Here is a 26723-nt window from a genome sequence, read left to right on the forward strand (position 1 = left end):
GATTCCGAGGACAACTGGGTGAAAGTGTTGTGATCAGATGAGACCAAAATGGAGCTCTTTGGCATCAACTCAACTCGCCGTGTTTGGAGGAGGAATGCTGCCTATGACCCCAAGAACACCATCCCCACCGTCAAACATGGAGGTGGAAACATTACGCTTTGGGGGTGTTTTTCTGCTAAGGGGACAGGACAACTTCACCGCATCAAAGGGACGATGGACGGGGCATGTACCGTCAAATCTTGGGTGAGAACCTCCATCCCTCAGCCAGGGCATTGAAAATGGGTCGTGGATGGGTATTCCAGCATGACAATGGCCCAAAACACACGGCCAAGGCAACAAAGAGTGGCTCAAGAAGAAGCACATTAAGGTCCTGGAGTGGCCTAGCCAGTCTCCAGACCTTAATCCCATAGAAAATGTTGAGGGAGCTGAAGGTTCGAGTTGCCAAACGTCAGCCTCGAAACCTTAATGACTTGAGAAGATTTGCAAAGAGGAGTGGGACAAAATCCCTCCTGAGATGTGTTCAAGCCTGGTGGCCAACTACAAGAAACGTCTGAGCTGTGTGATTGCTAACAAGGGTATTGCCACCAAGTACTAAGTCATGTTTTGCAGAGGAGTCAAATACTTATTTCCCTCATTAAAATGCAAATCAATTTATAACATTTTTGACATGCGTTTTTCTGGATTTTGTTGTTGTTATTCTGTCTCTCACTGTTCAAACAAACCTACCATTAAAATTATAGACTGATAATTTCTTTGTCAGTGGGTAAAAGTACAAAATCAGCAGGGGATCAAATACTTTTTTCCCTCACTGTACACTTTGCATTTAAATTCGAGTTCCAACGATTTTCAATTTAAGATATTTTTTTTCTCTCTGTCGACAGCGTTAGTCATAAATTTCGATTTAAAGCTTTCGTGACTGCAAGGATTCATCTTCTTTGGTTCTTTCGGTAAAGTCACGTAGAATGAGAATAAAATACTAAATTTATAAAATAAAATAACACAATAATATTCTCACGACGTTTCGGCCACAACACAAGCGGCCTTCATCAGGTAAAGGGACGAGACTGTCTGGAGGACAGCGCTGGAATGAAAAAGCCACGCTCAGATCGCGACCTTTAAGCTGTGTGAGAAGAAACAAAGCGCCTTGACAAAAGAATTAGCATAGAATTTAGCATTGAAATGGCTGAGTGATTAGCTTGTGACTGGTCACAGAAATGGCTATGTTAAAGTTAAAGCATACACATCTGCAGAAGCACCCCTTGACAAAGGAATTAGCATAGAATTTAGCATTGAAATAGCTAAGTTAAAGCATACACATCCGCAGAGAAGATGGATTCTGGCTTAGTAACCATTGGAAAGATGTTTTAAACCATTTCCGTTCTTAATTAATTGTATTTTACGATGACCTTCAGACCGCAGCTCTTTCGCTGGCATTGACTCTTAATACCTCTCACACCACGGTTAATGGTATGGTTTACAACATGGAGTATAACAGCGCCTCGCAGCTGTCTCTCTCCCCTCCTCTGTTCCGACCATGGATGAACTCGTCCGTCTGAACGGGGCCCATAGCTATCCGTGTTGCTAAAGTTGAGGGTAAGAATCCACCCATTTTTTTCCGCCATATAGCATTGTGATATATAACGACTTATTGTTGGTAGCTTAGCTGATTGGAGAATATAGAGAGTTTATTGATAACATTGAGGTAATTTATATTTTAGTTTTTTATTGGTCCGCTATATAGTATTCATTATATATTGTAGTGTATGCCCAGTTACTGTGAATAGCTCAGATGTGTAGGCCTTGACTTCAACATAGCCATTTCTGTGACCAGTCACAAGCTAATCACTCAGTTATTTCAATGCTAAATTCTCCTAGTTATTTCAATGCTAAATTCTCCTGTTTGATTTGTACTAGGGGCCTCGGTGAATGTATATGCTCTGACTTTAACATAGCTATTTCTGTGACCAGTTAATTCAATGCTAAATTCTATGCTAACTCCTTTGTCAAGGGGTGCCTCTGCGGATGTGTATGCTTTAACTTAGCTATTTCAATGCTAAATTCTATGCTAATTCCTTTGTCAAGGGGTGCCTCTGCGGATGTGTATGCTTTAACTTTAACATAGCCATTTCTGTGACCAGTCACAAGCTAATCACTCAGCCATTTCAATGCTAAATTCTATGCTAATTCCTTTGTCAAGGCGCTTTGTTTCTTCTCACACAGCTTAAAGGTCGCGATCTGAGCGTGGATTTTTCACTCCAGCACTGTCCTCCAGACAGTCTCGTCCCTTCACCTGATGAAGGCCGCTTGTGTTGTGGTCGAAACGTCGTGAGAATATTATTGTGTTATTTTATTTTATCAATTTATTATTTTATTCTCATTCTACGTGACTTTACCGAAAGAACCAAAGAAGATGAAAGCGTTAGTCATCCTCCACTCAATGGGATGTGCCTCCCCTTCCTATCTGCTGCTCCACAGTCTGGGCGAGGCAGCTCATTCACATTAGAATCACATTTGTGAATGAGCTGCATCATATCATCTTGAGATGAAGAAATGCGCCGACGACATTCCTTGAGCAGAGCATGACATGTCAGGGAATATGATGACACTATAGAACTATATTCTTGGTTCTTTCGGTAAAGTCACGTAGAAAGAACCGAGAATATGAATCCCTGCAGTTACGAAAGCTTTAAATCACTATAGAACTACTTCTGGAGACACTGCAAGAGGCCCCTATTATCAAATACTGGTTGCTGCACCTTCAAGCTCAGTAATTAGTGACTCGGAGTTCAGATATGTCGCTTTAAGTGCTATCTGATAGGGGGTGTTGGGGTTGTGTAATCATTGGTGACCAGGCTGGGAAAATAAACTCTTTACACTTGAGAATAATAATGTTGATGTAAACTGCATCTCACAATGGCAGAGCAACCACAGACGAGCTGGAAGGCAGCCAGACAGTGAGCCCACGCTACCAACTAGTGCCCAAGCTATGTAGTACTACATATTATTCGAATGTTTTCCAGCAATGAGTGTTTACGTGAATGAGAACCCTCTAAAGTTGCAGGTAACTGCTTGGATCAAAATCCAAGACATCAGCAGTGAGTGCTGGCCCCGTGTTGACATGGCCACAATGCAACACCAGAGCCAACTGGAAATAAAGGATCATGGCATTTGCAAGCTAAGACTGAACTAAGGGTGCCCCCTTGCTGGGAGTCAGTGTACTGCAGCAAGATTCAAGCAAGTTTCACATTATTTTCATACGTAGGCATTCACGACCATTGTTTTGACCCATAATTTGCTCCTTTTGGTGCGATCGTGTAATAAAAAATAAAGGAAGTGTAGGGAGTGCATTCACGCGAGATCTGAGCTCTTGCCGACACCTGATGACACTGGAGTGTGATCTCCAGCGAAAGCATTGTGTTAAATTGTCAACATATTGCTTGCTTTTCAACGTAACCGCTTTGCTCAAAAACTGAATCAATTGGCACATTTTCCCCATGTGACAACTCGATTTGTCTGGCTCTGTAGGGTGGTGGAGGGTTATCACTCTGACTGACTTCCTACTTGCACGATCTAACACCTAAAATAAACCAATTATGTATTTGAGTTTCAGTTTGCAGGTCTCCATTGCAAATTATTTTCCAAGAGCTCTCTCCTTGTTCTAAATGAAGGTCACTGATCGAAGATTCCACAGACAAGCCTGCTTGTTATTCCTGAATTGCGAGACAAAGTTCAACGAATGGAGGGGAGTCAGTGTTTGTAAACAAATGGTTAGACACAGGAAACAAACTAAACGTTAACTCATAATGCACGGAAATTATGACCACAAAAACTACATTTGCATTATCGGAACATGAATTAATGGGCTCCTCTCATCGCTTTTATCCATTAACAGAAACACAATTGAATGAACATAATGTACTTATTTAATTTCACTCCCGCAATCTGTCATTATAAACAACACAAATTGCTTCCACGCAAATCAATTTGAGATGCTTTTATGCCGTGCTCAAGACAAACGCTCGGGTTCCAACGTCAATATCGAAGGCCATCACACCGAATAGTTAGTTCCAATCAGAATGTAAAAAAAAACATGTTACGTGATCATGAACTTACAACTCAAGATAATCCAAACACCAAATCGATACCTTTTGCAAGGCATCAAGTCTGCATTAACCACACATACAGTGAGGGAAAAAAAAGTATTTGATCCCCTGCTGATTTTGTCCATTTGCCCACTGACGAAGAAATGATCAGTCTATAATTTTAATGGTAGGTTTATTTGAACAGTGAGAGACAGAATAACAACAAAATCCAGAAAAACGCATGTCAAAAATGTTATAAATTGATTTGCATTTTAATGAAGGAAATAAGTATTTGACCCCCTCTCAATCAGAAAGATTTCTGGCTCCCAGGTGTCTTTTAAACAGGTAACGAGCTGAGATTAGGAGCACACTCTTAAAGGGAGTGCTCCTAATCTCAGCTTGTTACCTGTATAAAAGGCACCTGTCCACAGAAGCAATCAATCAATCAGATTCCAAACTCTCCACCACGGCCAAGCCCAAAGAGCTCTTCAAGGATGTCAGGGACAAGATTGTAGACCTACACAAGGCTGGAATGGGATACAAGACCATTGCCAAGCAGCTTGGTGAGAAGGTGACAACAGTTGGTGCGATTATTCGCAAATGGAAGAAACACAAAAGAACTGTCAATCTCCCTCGGCCTGGGGCTCCATGCAAAATCTTACCTCGTGGAGTTGCAATGATCATGAGAACGGTGAGGAATCAGCCCAGAACTACACGGGAGGATCTTGTCAATGATCTCAAGGCAGCTGGGACCACAGTCACCAAGAAAACAATTGGTAACACACTACGCCGTGAAGGACTGAAATCCTGCAGCGCCCGCAAGGTCCCCCTGCTCAAGAAAAGACATATACATGCCCGTCTGAAGTTTGCCAATGCACATCTGAATGATTCAGAGGACAACTGGGTGAAAGTGTTGTGGTCAGATGAGACCAAAATGGAGCTCTTTGGCATCAACTCAACTCGCCGTGTTTGGAGGAGGAATGCTGCCTATGACCCCAAGAACACCATCCCCATCGTCAAACATGGAGATGGAAACATGCTTTGGGGGTGTTTTTCTGCTAAGGGGACAGGACAACTTCACCGCATCAAAGGGACGATGGACAGGGCCATGTACCGTCAAATCTTGGGTGAGAACCTCCTACCCTCAGCCAGGGCATTGAAAATGGGTCGTGGATGGGTATTCCAACATGACAATGACCCAAAACACACGGCCAAGGCAACAAAGGAGCGGCTCAAGAAGAAGCACATTAAGGTCCTGGAGTGGCCTAGCCAGTCTCCAGACCTTAATCCTATAGAAAATCTGTGGAGGGAGCCGAAGGTTCGAGTTGCCAAACGTCATCCTCGAAACCTTAATGACTTGGAGAAGATCTGCAAAGAGGAATGGGACAAAATCCCTCCTGAGATGTGCGCAAACCTGGTGGCCAACTACAAGAAACGTCTGACCTCTGTGATTGCCAACAAGGGTTTTGCCACTAAGTACTAAGTCATGTTTTGCAGAGGGGTCAAATACTTATTTCCCTCATTAAAATGCAAATAAATTTGTAACATTTTTGACATGCGTTTTTCTGGATTTTTGTTGTTATTCTGTCTCACACTGTTCAAATAAACCTACCATTAAAATTATAGACTGACTAGCGGTTAGTACCTGGCGTTGCCCGGGCGAAAAAGGCAGACACACACATGGACTTACAAACAGACATGGACCCATACACATAAAAACCCATTGACTTACACGCACGCAAACACATATGGACTCACACACACAGACATCGACTTGAGAGACACATGTAGTTACACACACAAATCGACTTAAACACACAGAGTTACACACACATATCGACTCACACATACATACATAGACTGAACAACCGCCATTCGCCACTAAGTGGCAGTGATGTCACCACAACGCTTGTGGCAGGCTATGTGCACCTTGAGGCCACGTGAAGTGTCGAACACCTGCTGGCAGGTCACGGGGCAGACCCAGATGGCACAGGTCGACTGAGATGACTGGCAGATGCACCACCTGTGTCCTGTACCCTGCTAACTTTCTGTGCTTTAGCCACACGGTGCACCGCTCGTTTTTGTGAGCGTCGCTCCTCCGCCCTCCGTTGTTGTTGGAGGCTGACTGCCTCCAACTGGCCTGTAGCGTCCTTCACGAGGCTCCTCCACAGATACCGCCCTTGACACCGCTGGTACCAGTCATCGACAAGTCCACTCAGCTGCACATCGTCCTGTAGCACATCACTCCATCTCTTCTCTAGCCTGTGCCACGCCCGTTTAGAGACCTCGATCCGGCGGAACAAAAGGTGTTTAGGCATGCGGTGGCTGGGCATGCAGGCTACATGGCCCAGCCAACGCAGCCTTGCCTGGCCATGCAGGCTACATGGCCCAGCCAACGCAGCCTTGCCTGACGTAAGAGGTCACCAATGGGACTTTGTCCAGATCTTTCAAGTATTTGTGAGCTCATCACACAATCCAGCCTGGTTAAACCCAGGATGGATCGTAGGCAGGCCAGCCTAAATATTTGTAACCGGCGAAAATGTTGCATTAGGGGGGTCCAAGTTTCGCAAGTGTAGAGAAGGGAGGGAATGACCGTGGGCGAGACGACGTGGAGCTTCGTGCGGAGCGAGAGACCAGGTAGCTTAAACACAGTGTTACACAGCCGATGAAAAGATAATGCCGCTCAACTGATTCAGAGTGAGACCTCTGGTGTTAAACCGGAGCCGGTCATGAGTACACTGGGCAAGTATGGGAAACTCTGCACTCTCCACAACTGGCCCATCACCAATTGTGAGTTATGGGGATGGATTGTCCGATGGTACAAAATACCCAGGCAGGTGCTTAGTTTTAGTGGGGCTGATGGCAAGGCCCCACTTCTTAGTGGCAAGCTCCAGGTTGAGCAGCAGCGCGTCCAACTCCTCTTCTGAGTGAGCATTAATTACCAGATCATCGGCATACATAACGTGGTTGACCAATAGGAAGCCATCGATTGACCGCACCCGGGCATCGATGAGCCTCCCACTGTATCTGTACCAGATGTGAATTTTTCCAGTAGAGGCATTGAAGGCTTAACGAAGTACGTGGTCCAAATATATGTACAAGAATGTGGGAGGCAGTGGACATCCCTGTCGCAGCCCAAGATGTACAGAGAGTGGCTCTGATTCACAGTCACGTAGTTTGATGTGGGGCCGCTCACCATCATGAAGGTCCTTAAGGATCGTGAGCAGAGGGTCAGGGACTCGAAAAGTACGAGGAGCAACCCAGAGCCCAGGCCTAATGATGGTATCATAGGCCCTGAGCAAGTGAATAAAGCACACATATGGACTAACACGCACACATGGACCTACAGGCACACAACAAAATGGACTAACACTGACTAACATGGAGCCACTTACACACACACATCGAGTGACACACACACATACATAGACTTACAGACACATTGACCTACACACACACATATGGATTTACAGACACACACAGGGACTTACACACACACATGGACCCACGCACACACATCGACTGACAGCCACACATCGACTCACACATACATAGACTCACACACACAGACATGAACTTACACACACACACATACATATCGACGCACACACATACATACATATCGACGCACACACACACACATTGACTCACACACACACATGGCCGCAGACATGCACATCGACCCACACACACACATGGACTTAGACACAGGAATTATTACTGTGAAAGAAGTAATTTAATTAAAAAAGAGTATTTTTCTACACACACACACCACGCACACACATTGACTTACGCACACACATACATGGACTTACGCACACACATACATGGACTTACGCACACACCACGACGGTATGCACTATGACTACAGCAGTGCATACCGACTGTGGTGGTACCTGCTTTCACTACAGCAGTGCACATGGCCTGTGGTGCACACGGACTGTGGTGGTACCTGCTTGAATTACAGCAGTGCAAACCGACTGTGGTGGTTTGTGGTATCACTACAGCAGTGCCTAGTGAATGTGGTGGAACCTGCTATCACAAAGGCAGTGCCTACTGACAGTGGTGGTAGCGGCTATTACAAAAGCAGTGCATACTGAGACCAGGTAGCTGTTATGATTACAACAGTGCATACAGTGGTGGTACCTGCTTTAGCTACTGGAGTGCATACGGACTTTGGTACCTGCTTTTACTACAACAGTGCATAGTGACTGTGGTAGTCCGTGCTATTACTACAGCAGTGCATAGTGTGGTGGTACCTGCTTTCCCTGCAGCAGTGCATGCATACTGTGGTGTAAGCTGCTATGATTACAGCAGGGCACGCGCCAGTGGTGGTACCTACTATGAGTAGAGTAGTACATGCTGACTCTATAGCAGTATATATCGACTGTACAGTAGTACATGCTGACTTTATAGCAGTATATATCGACTGTACAGTAGTGCATGCTGACTGTATAGCAGTATGTATGGACTGTACAGTAGTACATGCTGACTGTATAGCAGTATGTATGGACTGTACAGTAGTACATGCTGACTGTATAGCAGTATATCGACTGTACAGTAGTGCATGCTGACTGTATAGCAGTATGTATGGATTGTACAGTAGTACATGCTGACTCCATAGCAGTATGGACGGTACAGGAGTACATGCTGACTCTATAGCAGAATTGATGGACTCTACAGTAGTACATGCTGACTCTATAGCAGTATTGATGGACTCTACAGTAGTACATGCTGACTCTATAACAGTATTGATGGACCCTACAGTAGTACATGCTGACTCCATAGCAGTATTAATAGTGACTCTATAGCAGTAGATATTTAGTGACTGTATAGCACAAAGTACTCACGTGACAGAGTGCCGTGGTGTGGCCGTGAGCTCGACTGAACGCGCATCACTTGGCAGGGTCCGCCCCCCACTTGGCAGGGTCCGCCCACCCCACTTGGCAGGGTCCGCCCCCCCACGCAATTGGCGTCAGTTGGTACGGTCGAGCTCGTGCAGTAAGTAAATAATTAAGATAAGAATGGCACTAAATCGCTAATTAAACTAATTTAAAGTTGCCGGCTGGGAAAACGGAATAGCCTATACCAAGCAGGGGGCTCGGGGCGTGCCACCCGGCAATTTTTTTCGGACTTGAACCCCACCGTTTGAGAGCCAAATCCTCCGCAAGCGCGCGCACGCTGAGACTTTTATATATAAGATCATTTCTTTGTCAGTGGGCAAACGTACAAAATCAGCAGGGAATCAAATACTTTTTTCCCTCACTGTACTTGTGGCAAAACATGTAGACAAACATGTTCTGATAAGATACGCACTGTCTTTGAAGCTGATTGGCCTACACCAGAGACAGCCTTCTTTATGGCCTAGTCTCACCACGTGTTAGACCAGAGAACGCCAAAAGGCGAACAGAACAAAAAAATGCAAGTATCAAAACATTTATAGCTCGGGTTGAGCAGTTATATCTAAGTGACTTTTTGCCAGTATCTAAATTAATGAAAAATAATAGGTTTCACCCTTTCTGGCAATAAAACAGGTGCTTTGCCACAAGTATGTGCGGTTAATGTAGACGTTATGCCTTGCAAAAGGTATCTATTTAGTGTGTGAACATTTTAACACCTGTTTTATTCCAAGAAAGTCTGAAGTCTATTCAATTTTTTCAGAATTTTTGATACTGGCAAAAAGGTACGATAGATTTCAAGATAATCCACCTGGGGCGGTGTTGCGGTTCGAGACGATCGTCTCTGCCCCGTCACAACATAAGCTTCACTTTGCTGGAAGCCAACAAAGTGGTCGTCCCACCGTGGTAATGCAAAATTTCTGCTTGCGTCTTGGGGCTGTCAATGAGGATGAAGGCTTTCTCACTGCTAAAATTAACAGGGAAATAAAAATAGTATGTATTTTTCCATCTCCCACCTACACCCACTCCCCTCCCATCAATTCAAGGTCCTATCTTGAATACAGCGACGGCCTTCATGGTGCATTCGAAAGAGAAACGGGAAAAACCTTGAATGAGCACTGGCAGTGATTTTATGTTTTGTTTAGATGGAACATTCACTACGTAGGCTGCAATCACTGCACACAATTTATCTACAGTGAGGGAAAAAAGTATTTGATTCCCTGCTGATTTTGTACGTTTGCCCACTGACAAATAAATGATCAGTTTATAATTTTAATGGTAGGTTTATTTGAACAGTGAGAGACCGAATAACAACAAAAATCCAGAAAAACGCATGTCAAAATATTATAAATTGATTTGGATTTTGTCCCACTCCTCTTTGCAGATCTTCTCCAAGTCATTAAGGTTTCGAGGCTGACTTTTGGCAACTCGAACCTTCAGCTCCCTCCACAGATTTTCGATGGGATTAAGGTCTGGAGACTGGCTAGGCCACTCCAGGACCTTAATGTGCTTCTTCTTGAGCCACTCCTTTGTTGCCTTGGCCGTGTGTTTTGGGTCATTGTCATGCTGTAATACTCATCCACGACCCATTTTCAATGCCCTGGCTGAGGGAAGGAGGTTCTCACCCAAGATTTGACGGTATATGGCCCCGTCCATCGTCCCTTTGATGGGGTGAAGTTGTCCTGTCCCCTTAGCAGAAAAACACCCCCAAAGCATGTTTCCACCTCCATGTTTGACGGTGGGGATGGTGTTCTTGGGGTCATAGGCAGCATTCCTCCTCCTCCAAACACGGCGAGTTGAGTTGATGCCAAAGAGCTCCATTTTGGTCTCATCTGACCACAACACTTTCACCCAGTTGTCCTCTGAATCATTCAGATGTTCATTGGCAAACTTCAGACGGGCATGTATATGTTCTTTCTTGAGCAGGGGGGCCTTGAGGGCGCTGCAGGATTTCAGCACGGCGTAATGTGTTACCAATTGTTTTCTTGGTGACTATGGTCCCAGCTGCCTTGAGATCATTGACAAGATCCTCCCGTGTAGTTCTGGGCTGATTGCTCACCGTTCTCATGATCATTGCAACTCCACGAGGTGAGATCTTGCATGGAGCCCCAGGCCGAGGGAGACCGACAGTTCGTTTGTGTTTCTTCCATTTGCGAATAATCGCACCAAATGTCACCTTCTCACTAAGCTGCTTGGCAATGGTCTTGTAGCCCATTCCAGCCTTGTGTAGGTCTACAATCTTGTCCCTGACATCCTTGGAGAGCTCTTTGGTCTTGGCCATGGTGGAGAGTTTGGAATCTGATTGATTGATTGCTTCTGTGGACAGGTGTCTTTTATACAGGTAACAAGCTGAGATTAGGAGCACTCCCTTTAAGAGTGTGCTCCTAATCTCAGCTCGTTACCTGTTTAAAAGACACCTGGGAGCCAGAAATCTTTCTGATTGAGAAGGGGTCAAATACTTATTTCCCTCATTAAAAGGCAAATCAATTTATAACATTTTTGACATGCGTTTTTCTGGATTTTTTTGTTGTTATTCTGTCTCTCACTGTTATTCTGTCTCTGTCTCTCACTGTTCAAATGTTTTCTATCTACGTGCCTTTACCGAAAAAACCAAGAATATATGATCATTTCTTTGTCAGTGGGCAAACGTACAAAATCAGCAGGGGATCAAATACTTTTTTCCTTCACTGTATACTTGTGAATGGCAATGTCAGAGGGCCCTTAAAGTCCACTTTACACTAGATGGTACGCTTTGATAATTCCCGAAGGCGAGCGTTTGCAATGCCCCAGAGAAACTACTCTGGGAATCGAATCTTTGATTGTAAATGCTTACTCAGTAGTGAAAGGGATCATGAATCTCAATGTTTATATTGCTTTATAAGCACTGCTGAAACCGGTACAGCCTTTAAACCATGTGCCACCACTGCTTGAGATTAAGCCACTCAAGCATGCAGGCTCATACACCTGGGAGGACACACTGTGCGCGCGCGCACACACACGGAGATCTTAGCTGAGCCGAACAGAGAGTTGGAGGAAGCGAGGCATTGCTATCATGAAGGGTGTGTTTAGGTTGGCACTACGTGAGGAGTGGGGCCAGCTTCATGTATCTGTCTTCTAACTGCTGAAGCAAAAACATTAGCTAAGGTGGTAATTTTAGGCTGAATGAAACTATGGAAAAGCCCAAGCCATGTTCATAAGGCAAAGTTTAGAGTATAATTCAGACTTAAAACTTGTGACTGCAGGAATTCATATTCTTGGTTCTTTCGGTAAAGCTACGTAGATAGAAAAAAAAATTAAAATGTAAAGAAAAAAACCCACGACGTTTCAATCGCAACACAACCGGTCTACTGAAGAAGGCTTGTGTTGCGATAGAAACGTCGTGGATTTTTTGCTTTTAATTTTGAATTGTTTTCTATCTACGTGCCTTTACCGAAAAAACCAAGAATATAAAAAGTTTAGTGTATTTGGCTGCTATAAATTTCCACAGGGATAAGCCACTTTGTTGAGTTATCATTTGAGCCCAGGTTGCTTCTGAAAAAGAGCTATATAGCTCACTGGGCCTTAGCTGGTCAGATAAAAAAGTAGTAGTCGTAATTTCTATTGGTGTTGTACATCATGGTCATGAACTGAGGCTGGGTCCACTCTACAACAACCATTGTATGCATAACAAAAATAAAGATCTCCAGCATAGCCTTTTAACAGACTGATAGGGCAAGTGCTGCAAGCGAACGCCTATTAAGGCCGGTACGGGACACGAGAGGGTGGGTGGCCAGCACCACGCTCGGTCAAATTGTCTCCCCATTACAGATGATTACAACACCACGCCAGGTATTCATTTAAAGCCGAGTCGACCTACGGAAGACCTAGGACCAGGTCAAATATTCCTCACCAATATTCTTGGGTCTTTCGGTAAAGTCACGAAACACAAGCTGTTGAAACGTCGTAGTTTTGTTGTTTTTTGTTATTTTCTTTGAACCTATCTACGTGACTTTACCGAAAGACCCAAGAATATAAATCCTTGCAGTCACGAAAGCTTTAAGTCATTCCTCACCAATGTTTGCTGTGAGCGGGAATAAAACTTGTGTCGCCTCTTTAATACCGCTCCCCACACTCATACATAGACAAAGATCCCCCATGTGGCATTTATCAGACTGTTTGGGCAAGTGATGTTAGCGAGCACCTATGAAGATGGGCATGGCACATGAGTTGGGTGGCCAAGAACATACCCAGCCACCTTTTTCTCTCCAGGGCTCATGTTTACACACTGCATCAGATACTCCTTTTTAAGGTCGAGTCGACCTAGGGGAGGCCCAGGACCGGTTCAGATATTCTTCACTGATGTTGGCTGTGAGCGGGAATATAACTGCTGCATAGTCTTAAGAATGTTAAAATGCTTTGAATAAACCCCGATTGAGGCTTTGTCACCTTGTCTTTCCACTGCTGTTCATGATGAGTCAACCTAAAGCAGGCACATGTTATGTTTCAACACTAGAAGATACCAGTCACTGCAGTCACAGTGGAAAACCAAGATGCCACTAGGACCAAAAAAAGATCCCCTGCTTATCATTATGGACAGATTTGACAAGTGCTGTTAGTGTGCTGTAGTGTGCTCTGGTGAGACTTTTGCCCGATCATATTTGTCTCCACAGTGCTGATGTGTACACACTGCATCAGTTACTCATTTTTGGTTAACTCAACCTAGTGGAGGCTCAGGACAGGGTCAGGTACCACTTGCCACTGGTCACTGGTGTGCATGACCAGAGATCAAATCTAGGTCATCAAAATCATCAGTGTGGGAACCACTCCGCCAATGCTCCCCAGCACCATGTGCGCACAACAAAGGCAGAGAGACCCCTCATATAACCGTAACAGACTTTTGGGGAAAGTGAGAGCACCTATTATTAAGTCCTGTACGGCACATGAGGTGAGGGATCACCACCAAGTCTGACCGCCTTTGTCTCCCTAGCGGACAGCTTAGCTCGGCGCTGAGTCATCACTCGTGTGCGCCACCTCCCACAAGCTTTGCTTCTCATCATCTTTCAGAGAAGGGGGGGCGGGGGGGGGCGATGAGGGCAATCGGCACCCCCACCCACCCTCGCCACCAAGAGACCCTGAAAATTAGTCTTTTATTGATATTTACTGGAATAAAATAGTCCAACGTTTTTCCTTATGTAGGGCCCAATTTTCAAGATCTGCCTCTGGAAAACCAGTCCAATGAATAGGCTTCGTAACCAGCATCTTTCAAAGACAAAAAAAATAGGATGAGGACAGTCCACCAAGGAAGCTCATCTGCGGTTTAAAGGTACAAATGTGTTTCAGCGTGAATGTACGGGCCACTGTGCTACCCAACAGCCCATGCGCCTGAGCGTGTAAAACAATGAGCATAAAAAGTCTGACAAAAGGTTTGTTGTTAAAATTAAGTCAAAGTGACTCCCTGCTCATACGAGCAAAGAAGTGTGGGTGGGGGGGTTCATCGGCACCAGCTGCCATGAGCCAGTGGTGTAAAGTCTACATTCTAATGGTGGAGGCCGGTCTCTCCAAATGAACACCGAGCGGTCCTGAAGAAGGCAATGTCAGTTATGAGCTGGCAAAAATTTACACCAGGAAGAATTAAAATACAATGGAAACATCTTCTTTGGTTCTTTCGGTAAAGTCACGTAGAATGAGAATAAAATAATAAATTGATAAAATAAAATAACACAATAATATTCTCACGACGTTTCGGCCACAACACAAGCGGCCTTCATCAGGTGAAGGGACGAGACTGTCTGGAGGACAGTAAAGTCTTCCAAAGTTACCTGACAGTAGTCGTACTATCTCCTTTTTCGGATAAGTCAATTGCGACTACGAATTTTTATTTAAATAAAAAACTATCCATTGCAGATAGAGGATTAATAAGTGTATTATTGATTAAAAACCAAGCTAACATAGTTGGGTTCACATCTTTTTAGATGTGCCGATAATGTTTAGAGCTTTTCACCTGTTTTGAATATCCTGGGCGCTTGCGCCAACCGTTGGATATACAAGGAAGATTAACGGCTGGCGAGCGCCGATCACGGCAGCTCAAAGCGCAACGCAGTCACTTTCATAAACCTGGCAAAAACACGCAACAGCTGACCCCCTCCCTCCCCTCGAAAGAGAGAGAGAGGCGATACAATTTTAAAACGTGCCACTGACCTGGAGCTCCTGCTTTCACTTGGAGCCATCAACTACTCATTTATTTAGCAACGCGCTCTCGCCGGCAAAGACGTCGTGCTGCCGAGCGGTGGCCACTCTGAGAGAGGGCGTGCTGCCCTAAATTTTTCAACCGATGCTTTTTTAATGAATTACGATGGGGGTGCGGTATTGCATGTGGTCTCCACAAACGCAGCGGCATGCGGTGTCTTCAGGCGTGTCAGGGGAATGAAGAAAAACTAAAATCGTGACTGTGTTGGCACTAGTGCACAAACACAAATAACAACTCACTGCTCTAAAAGGAAACAAAAATGTGACCGGTGACGTTTCAGGCAACAGACCTTGTTTATCGCAGAGGCAAGCAGACATGATGTTACTAATATGAAGGGACATTACCAAAAACGTTGCCTATTGCATAGTTTTTTTTACTGCCTGTTCTCCTATAACGCAGTAGTTCTGTTCCTGAAGAACATAGTGTTATGGAAAAATCGCGTTATCATAAATATATAATCTAGGGAAAAGCACAATCCGTGATTCTATTCTATTTCGGATTTATATAGTGACTTTTCCAGGGCGCTTTACAATGCAATTGTTAACATCTTGAATGATCCAGCAGCATCCCAGTGCCTTGTATGATGCTAGGCCGAGGCAGCCGGACAACCGCTTATTCCTACCCGTGCGACATAGTTCCGTTCACTCAACCACGTTATATTAAATTCGCATCCCCGCTTGAAAAAACTTTGTTCCCCAATACATTAATCGCATTATATCCAATTCGCGTTATGAAAACATGAGACGTTATAGGGCAACAGACTCTTTTGACGAATGAAGGGGAAATTAAAATCTGCCGCATCAATGCAAACGGTGCAGCACTCTCAGTGCAAGTCGGCACGTCACGAATATAAAATAACATTTATTTTAAAAAAATATACACAACAATCTACCAATCAAACAATGTTTTCAGTCCTGTAATACAATTGTTTGCAGTCCTGCTCAGCTCTGGTTGGTCATTGCCCAGACCTTTATGTTAAATGTATTTTCTGACTTTCTCTGAAAGGAAATAATCAATCTGTCAAATATTTCAACAATAATTTTTTCTCTGTTGGTGGTTCTAAGCTAATCTGGCAATTCCACATTATTATGGCAGTCATAATCTATACACAGAGCAATTCCTATTTATTTTCCAGTAATATAATCAAACTGATTCAACAACCACCCAAATTTTGAAATCAGCTTCTTATAGAACCAAGCTTCTCATTATTCAATTGGGACTATACATATCAATCATCGCCACAGACTTATACTGCAGATCACTCATCCTGGCCTCTTGAGCCCTGACCTGATTAAATAAAACAAACTTGAACTTGATTCCAGGCACCTCGTCTCAGTGCCACCCAGAGCGAGGTAGGGATTAAACGTGGCATGCATAAGAGTTGATCATTATGAACGCAGCAGACGATTACTGCTAATCTGTGCACGGTGAATGTGTGTTCAAGGAGCACAAATAACTTACTGGTGCTGTCGGATTTGCTGTATTGAAAACCTCTTGACAGGGTCGTACTCCAGCAACCCTGAAAGACAGGCACAGCAAGAGCAGTCAACGTGCAGCACACCGGGAGTACGAACGTCGTCAGTTTTGGGTTATTTCCGATTGCGAAGGTGAAACTACTCCACAAACTACTCCAGTAGCATGTGACCAAACAATCCCAACAAGCGGGACTGTCCTGAACACGAGCTGTGAAGACTCAGTGCGGTAAACCAATTTGTCATTGTAACAAGACGTCACAATCCCCCTCCAACCCCCCATCCCCTCCCCTTCCCCACCCTCTCCTCCTTCCATTTTATATCAGTTATCTTCTCCATTATTTACACCCTTGCCCACCCCATATAAACTTTCACTTCCATGCTCGAGGCTCCCCACTTGGGTGGGGCAGTGAGCCCCAATCCGACCTCTCTTCACCAAACCCTGCCGCGTCCGATTTCGGCCCTTTTGCTGGCGGGATTAATGCCTCCCCTCCTCCACCCCTTCTTGTTCTTTGATTGGTGCTTTGTAACGGGCGGGCACACGTTAAGTTGAAATAACAAAAATAAAAAAAACATGAGGTCACAAGATAATCGCGAAGAATGCCAACTGATGCCATCACCCCAATCCATCGCTCCCTTTTGTCCATCTGCAAGACCCTGCGGCTGTATATGCCCAACATTCAAGTGGAAACTGCGGTATATACTACCATTTTTTACAAATTCAAATTGGAATATTTGTCCAATACGAGCGTGTGCTTGTTTTTAGCGACGCGAGGAAACCGTAGAACCCAGAGGAAACCCCATGCAGAACAGGGGAGAACATACAAACATCACAAAGGTGCCCGAGTCAGGAATCGAATCCAAGCGCCTATTGCCATGAAGCTCAAGTGTTACCACTGTGCCGTCCTGTCACCCAAATGATAATTATATCAAAATTACATGAATAACAGCTGAGTGCTAAGATTGTATTCCTCTCAAGAGCGTCCCATAAACTACCTCCTCATTTGCCCCAAGAACGTTCAGCATTTCTTGCCACAACCTTTAAACTCCAGACGCACCCAGAGTAAATGGATCAACGTAGGTCTGTAAAAATAGTCTTCATGTCAATGGGAAAAAATAATAATCCGATTGAGATTTATTTTTCCATGAACGTTACATTTATTTTATACTGTCGCCAGTGACCCAACTGAGATCATCAATTTGCTGCACTTGGGAGCCTGCTTTAGTCGCTCGTCGGCCTTTGTCGCATGCCGCTCTGGGCCTGTGCGCCGGCCTGAGCCTGCGGACCGGCCTGAGGTTGCGTGCCAGCCTGGTCGCGCAACGGCCTGGTCATGCATTGGCCTGAGCCTATGGCTCGGCTCTGGCCATGTGCCGGCCTGGTCGCACACTGCTTTGGATTCCAGGAACTCAGCAATGATGGCTCAGTGCCAAAGCGAATGCAATTACGAACTCCCTAAGCCACCCCAGGCAAACGATTCTCTCCTTCTGCTGTCTCTTGACTGCCCGTTCCAGGGCTTTCATTTATTTTTATTTTTTCTTAAATCTCCGTGACTTTACCGAAAGAACCATGAATACGTTGTCCAAAATGTCGCAAATCATATGTATATATATTTTTAAGGCTATAGTATTATTTACGAGTGTTGCATTGTTGTGTTAATTGTACTTACAGTGAGGGAAAAAAGTATTTGATCCCCTGCTGATTTTGTACGTTTGCCCACTGACAAAGAAATTATCTGTTTATAATTTTAATGGTAGGTTTATTTGAACAGTGAGAGACAGAATAACAACAAAAAAATCCAGAAAAACGCATGTCAAAATATTATAAATTGATTTGGATTTTGTCCCACTCCTCTTTGCAGATCTTCTCCAAGTCATTAAGGTTTCGAGGCTGACTTTTGGCAACTCGAACCTTCAGCTCCCTCCACAGATTTGCGATGGGATTAAGGTCTGGAGACTGCTAGGCCACTCCAGGACCTTAATGTGCTTCTTCTTGAGCCACTCCTTTGTTGCCTTGGCCGTGTGTGTTTGGGTCATTCTCATGCTGAAATACCCATCCACGACCCATCTTCAATGCCCTGGCTGAGGGAAGGAGGTTCTCACCCAAGATTTGACGGTACATGGCCCCATCCATCGTCCCTTTGATGCGGTGAAGTTGTCCTGTCCCCTTAGCAGAAAAACACCCCCAAAGCATAATATTTCCACCTCCATGTTTGACGGTGGGGATGGTGTTCTTGGGGTCATAGGCAGCATTCCTCCTCCTCCTCCAAACACGGCGAGTTGAGTTGATGCCAAAGAGCTCCATTTTGGTCTCATCTGACCACAACACTTTCACGCAGTTGTCCTCTGAATCATTCAGATGTTCATTGGCAAACTTCAGACGGGCATGTATATGTGCTTTCTTGAGCAGGGGGACCTTGCAGGCGCTGCACGATTTCAGTCCTTCACGGTGTAGTGTGTTACCAATTGTTTTCTTGGTGACTTTGGTCCCAGCTGCCTTGAGATCATTGACAAGATCCTCCCGTGTAGTTCTGGGCTGATTCCTCACCATTCTCATGATCATTGCAACTCCACGAGGTGAGATCTTGCATGGAGCCCCAGGCCGAGGTAGATTGACAGTTCTTTTGTGTTTCTTCCATTTGCGAATAATCGCACCAACTGTTGTCACCTTCTCACCAAACTGCTTGGCAATGGTCTTGTAGCCCATTCCAGCCTTGTGTAGGTCTACAATATTGTCCCTGACATCCTTGGAGAGCTCTTTGGTCTTGGCCATGGTGGAGAGTTTGGAATCTGATTGATTGATTGCTTCTGTGGACAAGTGTCTTATACAGGTAACAAGCTGAGATTAGGAGCACTCCTTTTAAGAGTGTGCTCCTAATCTCAGCTCGTTACCTGTATAAAAGACACCTGGGAGCCAGAAATCTTTCTGATTGAGGGGGTCAAATACTTATTTCCCTCATTAAAATGCAAATAAATTTATAACATTTTTGACATGCGTTTTTCTGGATTTTTTTGTTGTTATTCTGTCTCTCACTGTTCAAATAAACCTACCATTAAAATTATAGACTGGTCATTTCTTTGTCAGTGGGCAAACATACAAAATCAGCAGGGGATCAAATACTTTTTTCCCTCACTGTATGCACCACTGCCAGTGCAGCAGCAGCATCACAAAATAATGAGTTGTATTTCAAATGTTGGTGGTTCTGGGCAGTCGTCCATAAGCTTTCCATTTTTCCACTAAGATTATCGCCCCGGGTCTTGTGGTTGTGCACGCCATCGGGGGTGCCGAGACATTAAACGCAAAACTAAACAAATAAATCCGACACTTTACCTCCCTGCAGGAGAAAACCTACACAGGGTGCATGGGGTGCCGATGCCGAGAATAACCAAAATTAGGAAACAAACCCCGGAGCTGTTCAAGGTTCATTTGAAAGCACTTTCATTCAAAGAACCCCTGCTGCAATGCCGCAGCAGTGACGTGTGAGGGTTTTTTTTTGTGTGTGAAGAGGAGTTTTGTCCGATAAAGCGATGACGGTAATGGGCATGCTGAAGCACACGCGGCACACACGGGGGAGGGGGCAAAAAAAGGCAGCGTCGTCTCGTGCGCAACCGCCAGGATCCACAGCCGCTAGTGTTCGCTGTCTGCTGAGCGCTCGCCGCGTTCTGCCAGCAACCCCGCAGCGCTTGCATCAACACAGGAGTTTATTTCTTAATTGCGGCATCATTATTATTTGTCACCAACGACAGGTACTTTCACCCTATTCCATTTGCACCGCAATTCGAGGGGGAATTAAATTTTAATTTTGAATGCTGTGTCGGCGCAGAACAGCCTTGCAAGGCAGCCAATAAAAACGGAAAAACTATGAAGCCAGGAAAAGGAATCCTTTATGGTTGCCTTGACATTAATTATGTTATTGGTAACTGGGGCACCACAGTGGCAATATGTTGACTACCTCGCCTGGTATACAGGAGGTCGTGGGTTCAATCCCGACCCTGATGCCTGTATATTTGGAGTTTGCGTGTCCTTCCCGTGGTCGTGTGGATTTTTATGCAGGGCGTCCGGTTTTTCCCTCCACATTTATAAACAGACATTTAGTGCATTTGGTTTCTGAAAACGAGCTATATAACTCAGTTGGCCTTACCTGGTAAAATAAAAATAGTTTAGTTTGGCAATGAATTTTGGCATTATAGTTGTATTGTTTTTTTATATGCTGGACTTACAATAAAAGTACAGAATATTTTAAAGTTCTGCTATTGCTGAACATAAGCCTGCATATATAAATCATCTCAACCATCCCATAAATCACGTGACTCCTGTGTGGTCACCCTCACTCTTGAATTCCTGCCCCCTCTTCCCGCCGCCCCCTGTGGAAACAGACGCCACTCCACGCAGCTCACTTCTCACTCCTTCGATCTCTCTTGCTCTCTTCTCTCCTCTTTCATCATCACTCGTTCATCCCCAACATCAACATATCATTGACCCAACTGCTCTTCCCGTGGTGTGCCAAGGCTAAAAAGTTGTATTTTAATAAGTTTAGTTTAACAACGTAGAATGCTTATAAATAAGGTTTCGTATTTTGGTAAAACTTGTTTCTCTGCGTCCATGCCACCGGCTACTGGTCACTTACTAAATCTTAACATTAACAATTCCCATGAGGGCCGAGGAATGTGATGCAGATCGTTTTAGTGCCCACCCCTCCCACCTTACTTCCAGCACCCACTTCCCATGAGCCTCACTACTTATTAGCAAAGCCGATTTTTAGGGTAGAGGAAAAAAAGTTGTTACTCCCTCGCTCCATGAACACAAAAGGAACCTCATGCAGCAGAGGAGGGGAAGAGTGAGATCAGACACCGATAAGGATCAGCGCAGATCCTAAAAACACAAGTGAAATTAACAATGAAAACAGTGGAAAAGGCATGAAACGAACATGCCATATTCTCAACTTGATGCACCCTGCTACAACCCTGCTCATGATTAGAGGAATAGCGTGACGAGCAGATCGATGGAAAGGTACTGCATATTCTCAGAATAACCATTGTAATTTGACTAAATTAACCCCCCTGCGGTCCTCGCACCTGATAGGCTCACAGTGATGACATCACCTTACCCGATTTAAGACCGTAAAAACAGGAAGACTTCTTCACAATTCTGGCCAAGTGCCTAATGAAACTGGTTGTAATCACCAGCAAAGTGTCGTACAGTAGAACCCTTCTCCACTATGGTAATAGGTTCCACGAAATTGGTCGCTACGTGATTTGGTCATTCAGGGAGTATAGGAAATAAATGTCAAAGGCTTAATTTGTTCCGATAGCATCCCAAGTTACCTTTTTTCACCCAAAAAACTTACTTTATAATATTTAAACAAGGAATATCAATACATAAAGATACTAACAACATTATAAACACATTAAAAAGAAACGTGGTTAATCAATGCGTTAATATTTACTGTACCGAGAACAACAGCCCCTCTTTAACAGGGGAATGGTCGCTAATCGAACACATTGGGCTGGATTGAGGCCGTCGTTAATCGATTAGTCGTTAACAGGGGTGGTCGTTAAGAAGAGTTCTATTGTACTCTAATTGTAAATGTTGTAGGTTTACTCTCCAACACATCAGTGTGCTAAAGTAGTAACTAATTGGCACGTTTTGTTTACGTGGCACTTCTTACTTACTGGCTATGTCCGGTGGTGGCGGCACAAAACATTTTTTTCTTCGTCCATGTCGTCCTCCACTGGTCACTTAGTTAATCTGAACATAGAACCAGCCCCAAAATTCTCTCTGCATCATATTGCGTGGCCCTAACGGGATTGCTAATTGTTAAGATTAACTAAGAGACCAATGGGGCGGCAGCATGATGCAGACAAATGAGCATGCAGCCAGCTACACAAGCAGAATTAAATTATTAAATTAACCACGCAAATTATGAAATCGGCGGCAGGAAAACTGCAATGAACCAGCACGGTGGGGAGTGCATTTGCTGCAAGGATCAGCTATCCTACCGCAACTTATAACTTGATCAATCAGATGAACCGTCATTAAGCCGAGCCCTTGCCTCGATGAGCACCTAGCTTGGCTCTGAAACCGAGGTGACGTGACCACTGATTCAGAGCGGCGCTCGTGCAGTTGCTCTCTCGCCAGCTCCACACCCGAGCCATCGGTTGTGCAACCAAGTTGCTCTCAAAATCACACAACGTAAATCATCGTCTGCAACTGCTTTGTCCATATCTGGGCGAGTAGTTAGGCAACAAGAACATGCCTGGCCATGCACTTTAAAGGATAGCCCTGTCCATCTCCTGATTAGCTCCACCTCCCCACCCACATCAGGATTGTAATGACCAATGTGTTCAAAAACGTGCAGCACGCAATGTGACACGTCGCTGCAAATCGCTGAGCGGATCGCCGCTTTAAATACAAGTCGATCTGGACTGTGAGCAGCAACCGGTTGCTCAACTGCTCCCCGCAACCGGTTGCATGAAAGTTGACACATACGCGATTCAGTTGCACGCAACTGAATTTTCTTAACTCAGCCGTCAGGTGTGCAGTAGTGTCTGGATATGCGCGTTGCTGAGTGTGCACACTCCTGGTGCAAGCAAGGGCGTGCGTGTGTGTTATCGTTATTTACAAGTAGATGGACCGTCTCACCTTTCAGAAGCTCTGTTAATAAAGTGCCGCACTCCTCGGGGACTGTGTACTCGCCCTTGCCGATGTTCTCAAAGAGCTTGTAGATGTTGTCCCCTTCAAAGGGATACACCCCCGTCGTTATGTTATACCTGGAAGAGACCGCCCACCACACGGGACAAGAGTGGACACGGGGGGTCACATTTACACCGCACACAAACGGCATGTGCAATGCCCACAAGGGACACCGGGCTTCCAGACCCAGTGACACGCGCTGCTTTATGCAGACAAAATAGTTGTCATCATAGAGGTGATTGAAAACGGCCAAGATCTAGCAGGAGTGATGGCACAGCAAAGGATGAAGTTCAGTTAAGATGTACTTTAAAAAAAAAGGATGGTCACATTTCAAAGCAATAGGTTAACTTTGACATGAAAATCAAACCCCAACAGGAGTCAAACAGAAACTCGGTGAAACGCAGCAGAGTGCAGACCTTGCCGCTTGCACAATGAACGCACAATGTTCGTGCGTACATGAATGCCTGCTGCAGCCCAGCACATGATTTTAATAGTAACTCTGAAATGCATGAACATTCTTCACATTTTTCACACGCAATTCCACCTGCCCACGCTATGGTGCTACGAAGGCTTTGCAAAGAGATCTCAGCCGTGGGGTGGGGAGGTGAGGGGGAAGGGAGAGGAGGCTGCTTCACAGCAGGAACACCAGGTGCGTCAGTGAAATTCCGCAAATAGCCGGCTACGCATGCACCAGTGAGTCACTGCACACATGTCACACGTACACCACAGCTCGGACATCATCTAGCAACAATAATTCCAGCGCCAAGGTGGGAGGGTGCTGGTCGCAAAACACCGGGAAACGAACTGGATGCATCTGCAGTCAGAATCACATTTCCCATGCAGCGGGATGGAGTTTCACTTGCTTCCCTGCCACTTTCCACATATTCATTGCTCAAGAAGGTAGTGAGCTCTTGTTTAGACTGTATGCCCAATTATGCTGTCACGGATTGCGCATCTCAATGAAGTGGCCTTTCGCTGTGGTAGTCAGATAATGAACATGAGGTACTTCTCTTCCAGTATTTGTGGATGTTAGTGTCATCTTGGAGGTCACCTGTCTCTGGTAATGCTAGAATTACCCAGGGTGCCACTACCCTGTCAAGGGTGTCTTTGGGCTGCTCAACGCTCATCTGTTTTGGGAGATTTACATTCGTGATCCCACGACCATAGGCTTACAGCTGCTATCGCCACCAACTTTAATTTCTTACCCATGACAGTGCCCATCTCCTACGATAAGGATCTTCCATTTGGAGGATGCTATAGATTTCATGGGTCATCCACTTGGAAGTTTGGAAGATAACGTGGCACAAAGCATTGTGGACTTGATAAGAGCAGGTTGTGATGGCTGATGCAAATGTGCAGCATGTAAGAGGGCATGTTACCGAGGCTGGCAATGGCATGGCACCCAAAAGGCATTGGGGTGGCACCCAGGGGATAGCGACCAAAGAGAAGCCCTCAAGCCAGGTGGTGCAATATTATAAACACACGCGGCGAAGGTCAGGCACATACTGTGCAGCAGCTGAGGGATCTGGTAGATAGAAGAAAGCAATGGCAAGGTGTGGTGGCACGAACAGCATTGGCTCCGATCCAATGCTGTTAGTGCCACCACACCCTCCGACACGGTTGTCATGTTCACACAATTATTATGTACACATGGCCAATGTGCCGATCATATTCTGAGCGATAATCCTCCTCACCGGTGGCTTGAGACTTGTCAAGACTGAGTTCAACATCAACGTGGTACGGCGATGCTTCTCTCCAACTGCTTTGAGCTAAATCACGTGGTGAACTCGGGAAATTGAGCGCTCTGAAGGCACTGGTTGAGCTTTCTTGGTCAGAACTTGATTAATATATTGGCATGTATACATAATATCGTTGTATAAAAGTGATAATCTAGTCAGGTGTAGGAGGGTTAATGACAAGATATTTGGCATAAAACTACGACGTGACCTCACCCAAAAACAAATATGGATCATTGTATTGCCTTCGGAAACCTACGTTTCAAGCCAGTGGTTATGACATCTTCTTGATTTCACAAAAATGGTTATATGTACAGGACTACCCTGCCAAGATGTTAAAATATAACATCTTGGCATGCCGCCAGTCAGGAGGGCATCTTATCACGATGCAATGAAAGTAAATTTGGAATAAATGCAACGGACTTCTCTGTGTGCACTATAAACTGCCACACATCACGCTCTCTAAAATGTGGTTCCTAACAGGTCAACCATATGATAGAAAATCATTTAGAAAAGCTATCCCTTCAGCCATAATTAGAACATTAGATCGAGATGCAATACACACAGTTATGATATCAGTTGGACTTAAACGGCCACTATGACAATTTCCATTATCAAATAAATTTAAGGGATGGAGTTAATACAAAATAAAACGACTAATTTACCCAAATCTCGTCTTGCTGCAAGACAAGCCAAGTGAAAATGTTCATCATTTGAAGTAAAAATTTACAAAAAACTACAAGCAATCTGGATGACTTCAGTGAAAGGCAGAATCCCACCCATCTCCATCAGTGGCCAGTAGTGTAAATTCCACATTCTCATGACAGGGCCCAGTCCATTCATGTAAAGACTTCTGCTGACTCCTAGCGGTGTAGACTGAGTTGACCCATGACTAGAATTTGAACTCGCATCCTTCCAAATGCGAGTCAACACAAGACCACCTGGCTCCACTAACTGAGTCGACATGGCTACAATTTAACTACAAGGCAAAAACAAAGCGAAGACCAAATCACGTATAATTTTAAGGCAATGGACCAAACAGAAAATTGACGCCATTCGGTGCACTATTCCCTTTAAAGGTCTGATTTTACCGTGACGGGAAAGTGTGGCTTGAGAGTAACCAATACAAGCCTGAGATTCACAAGTGGCAGAGAGTGGCTGAAAGGATAAAACTAAACTCTCAAATATTTTTTTTATTTTACCAGGTAAGGCCCACTGAGCTATGTAGCTCCTTTTCAGAAGTGAGCTGGCCACGAATGATAACTCAACGAAGTGGCTTATCACGTGGTTCTAACTACGTCAGCAATGTGAAGACCCTCGTTGCAAATCTGGGCAGTTGTTCAAAGAAATGTAAGTCTCGGGCCAGATTAGCACGGTTGGCTACGTACGGTGCTAAAGAAGTTGAAAGTACATAAATACATGCATACATACATGTGTAGTGACATATGACGTCACTACCGTGTTGGGTCTGTACACACATGACGTCACTGCTATGTCGGGTCGGTACGAATGACGTTACTGCCGGGTCGCGCAGTGTGGAGGCTGTTGACGAGTGCCACGGGGGTCGTGTCAGGCCGTGGCACTCTGAGTGAACCCGACCGGACACGTGACCGGATCA

At 44.8% G+C, this 26723-nt stretch overlaps 1 protein-coding gene across 2 annotated transcripts in view; it reads right to left on the reverse strand.

Moving 5' to 3' along the window:
- Window positions 1-26723, reverse strand: part of STK11 (serine/threonine kinase 11) — a 117356-nt gene that overhangs the window by 49547 nt on the left and 41086 nt on the right. For both annotated transcript variants that reach the window (XM_032970689.2, XM_032970690.2), the window contains exons 6-7: window positions 23319-23446; window positions 16668-16725 (exon numbers count right to left, since the gene is read on the reverse strand). In XM_032970689.2, the coding sequence (XP_032826580.2) occupies window positions 16668-16725; window positions 23319-23446 (186 nt within the window). The remainder of the gene's footprint in view (window positions 1-16667; window positions 16726-23318; window positions 23447-26723) is intronic.

This window comes from Petromyzon marinus, chromosome 44, assembly GCF_048934315.1.
Source record: "Petromyzon marinus isolate PM22_M1 ecotype Great Lakes invasive population chromosome 44, UKy_Petmar_22M1.pri1.0, whole genome shotgun sequence".
Classification (NCBI taxonomy): domain Eukaryota; kingdom Metazoa; phylum Chordata; class Hyperoartia; order Petromyzontiformes; family Petromyzontidae; genus Petromyzon; species Petromyzon marinus.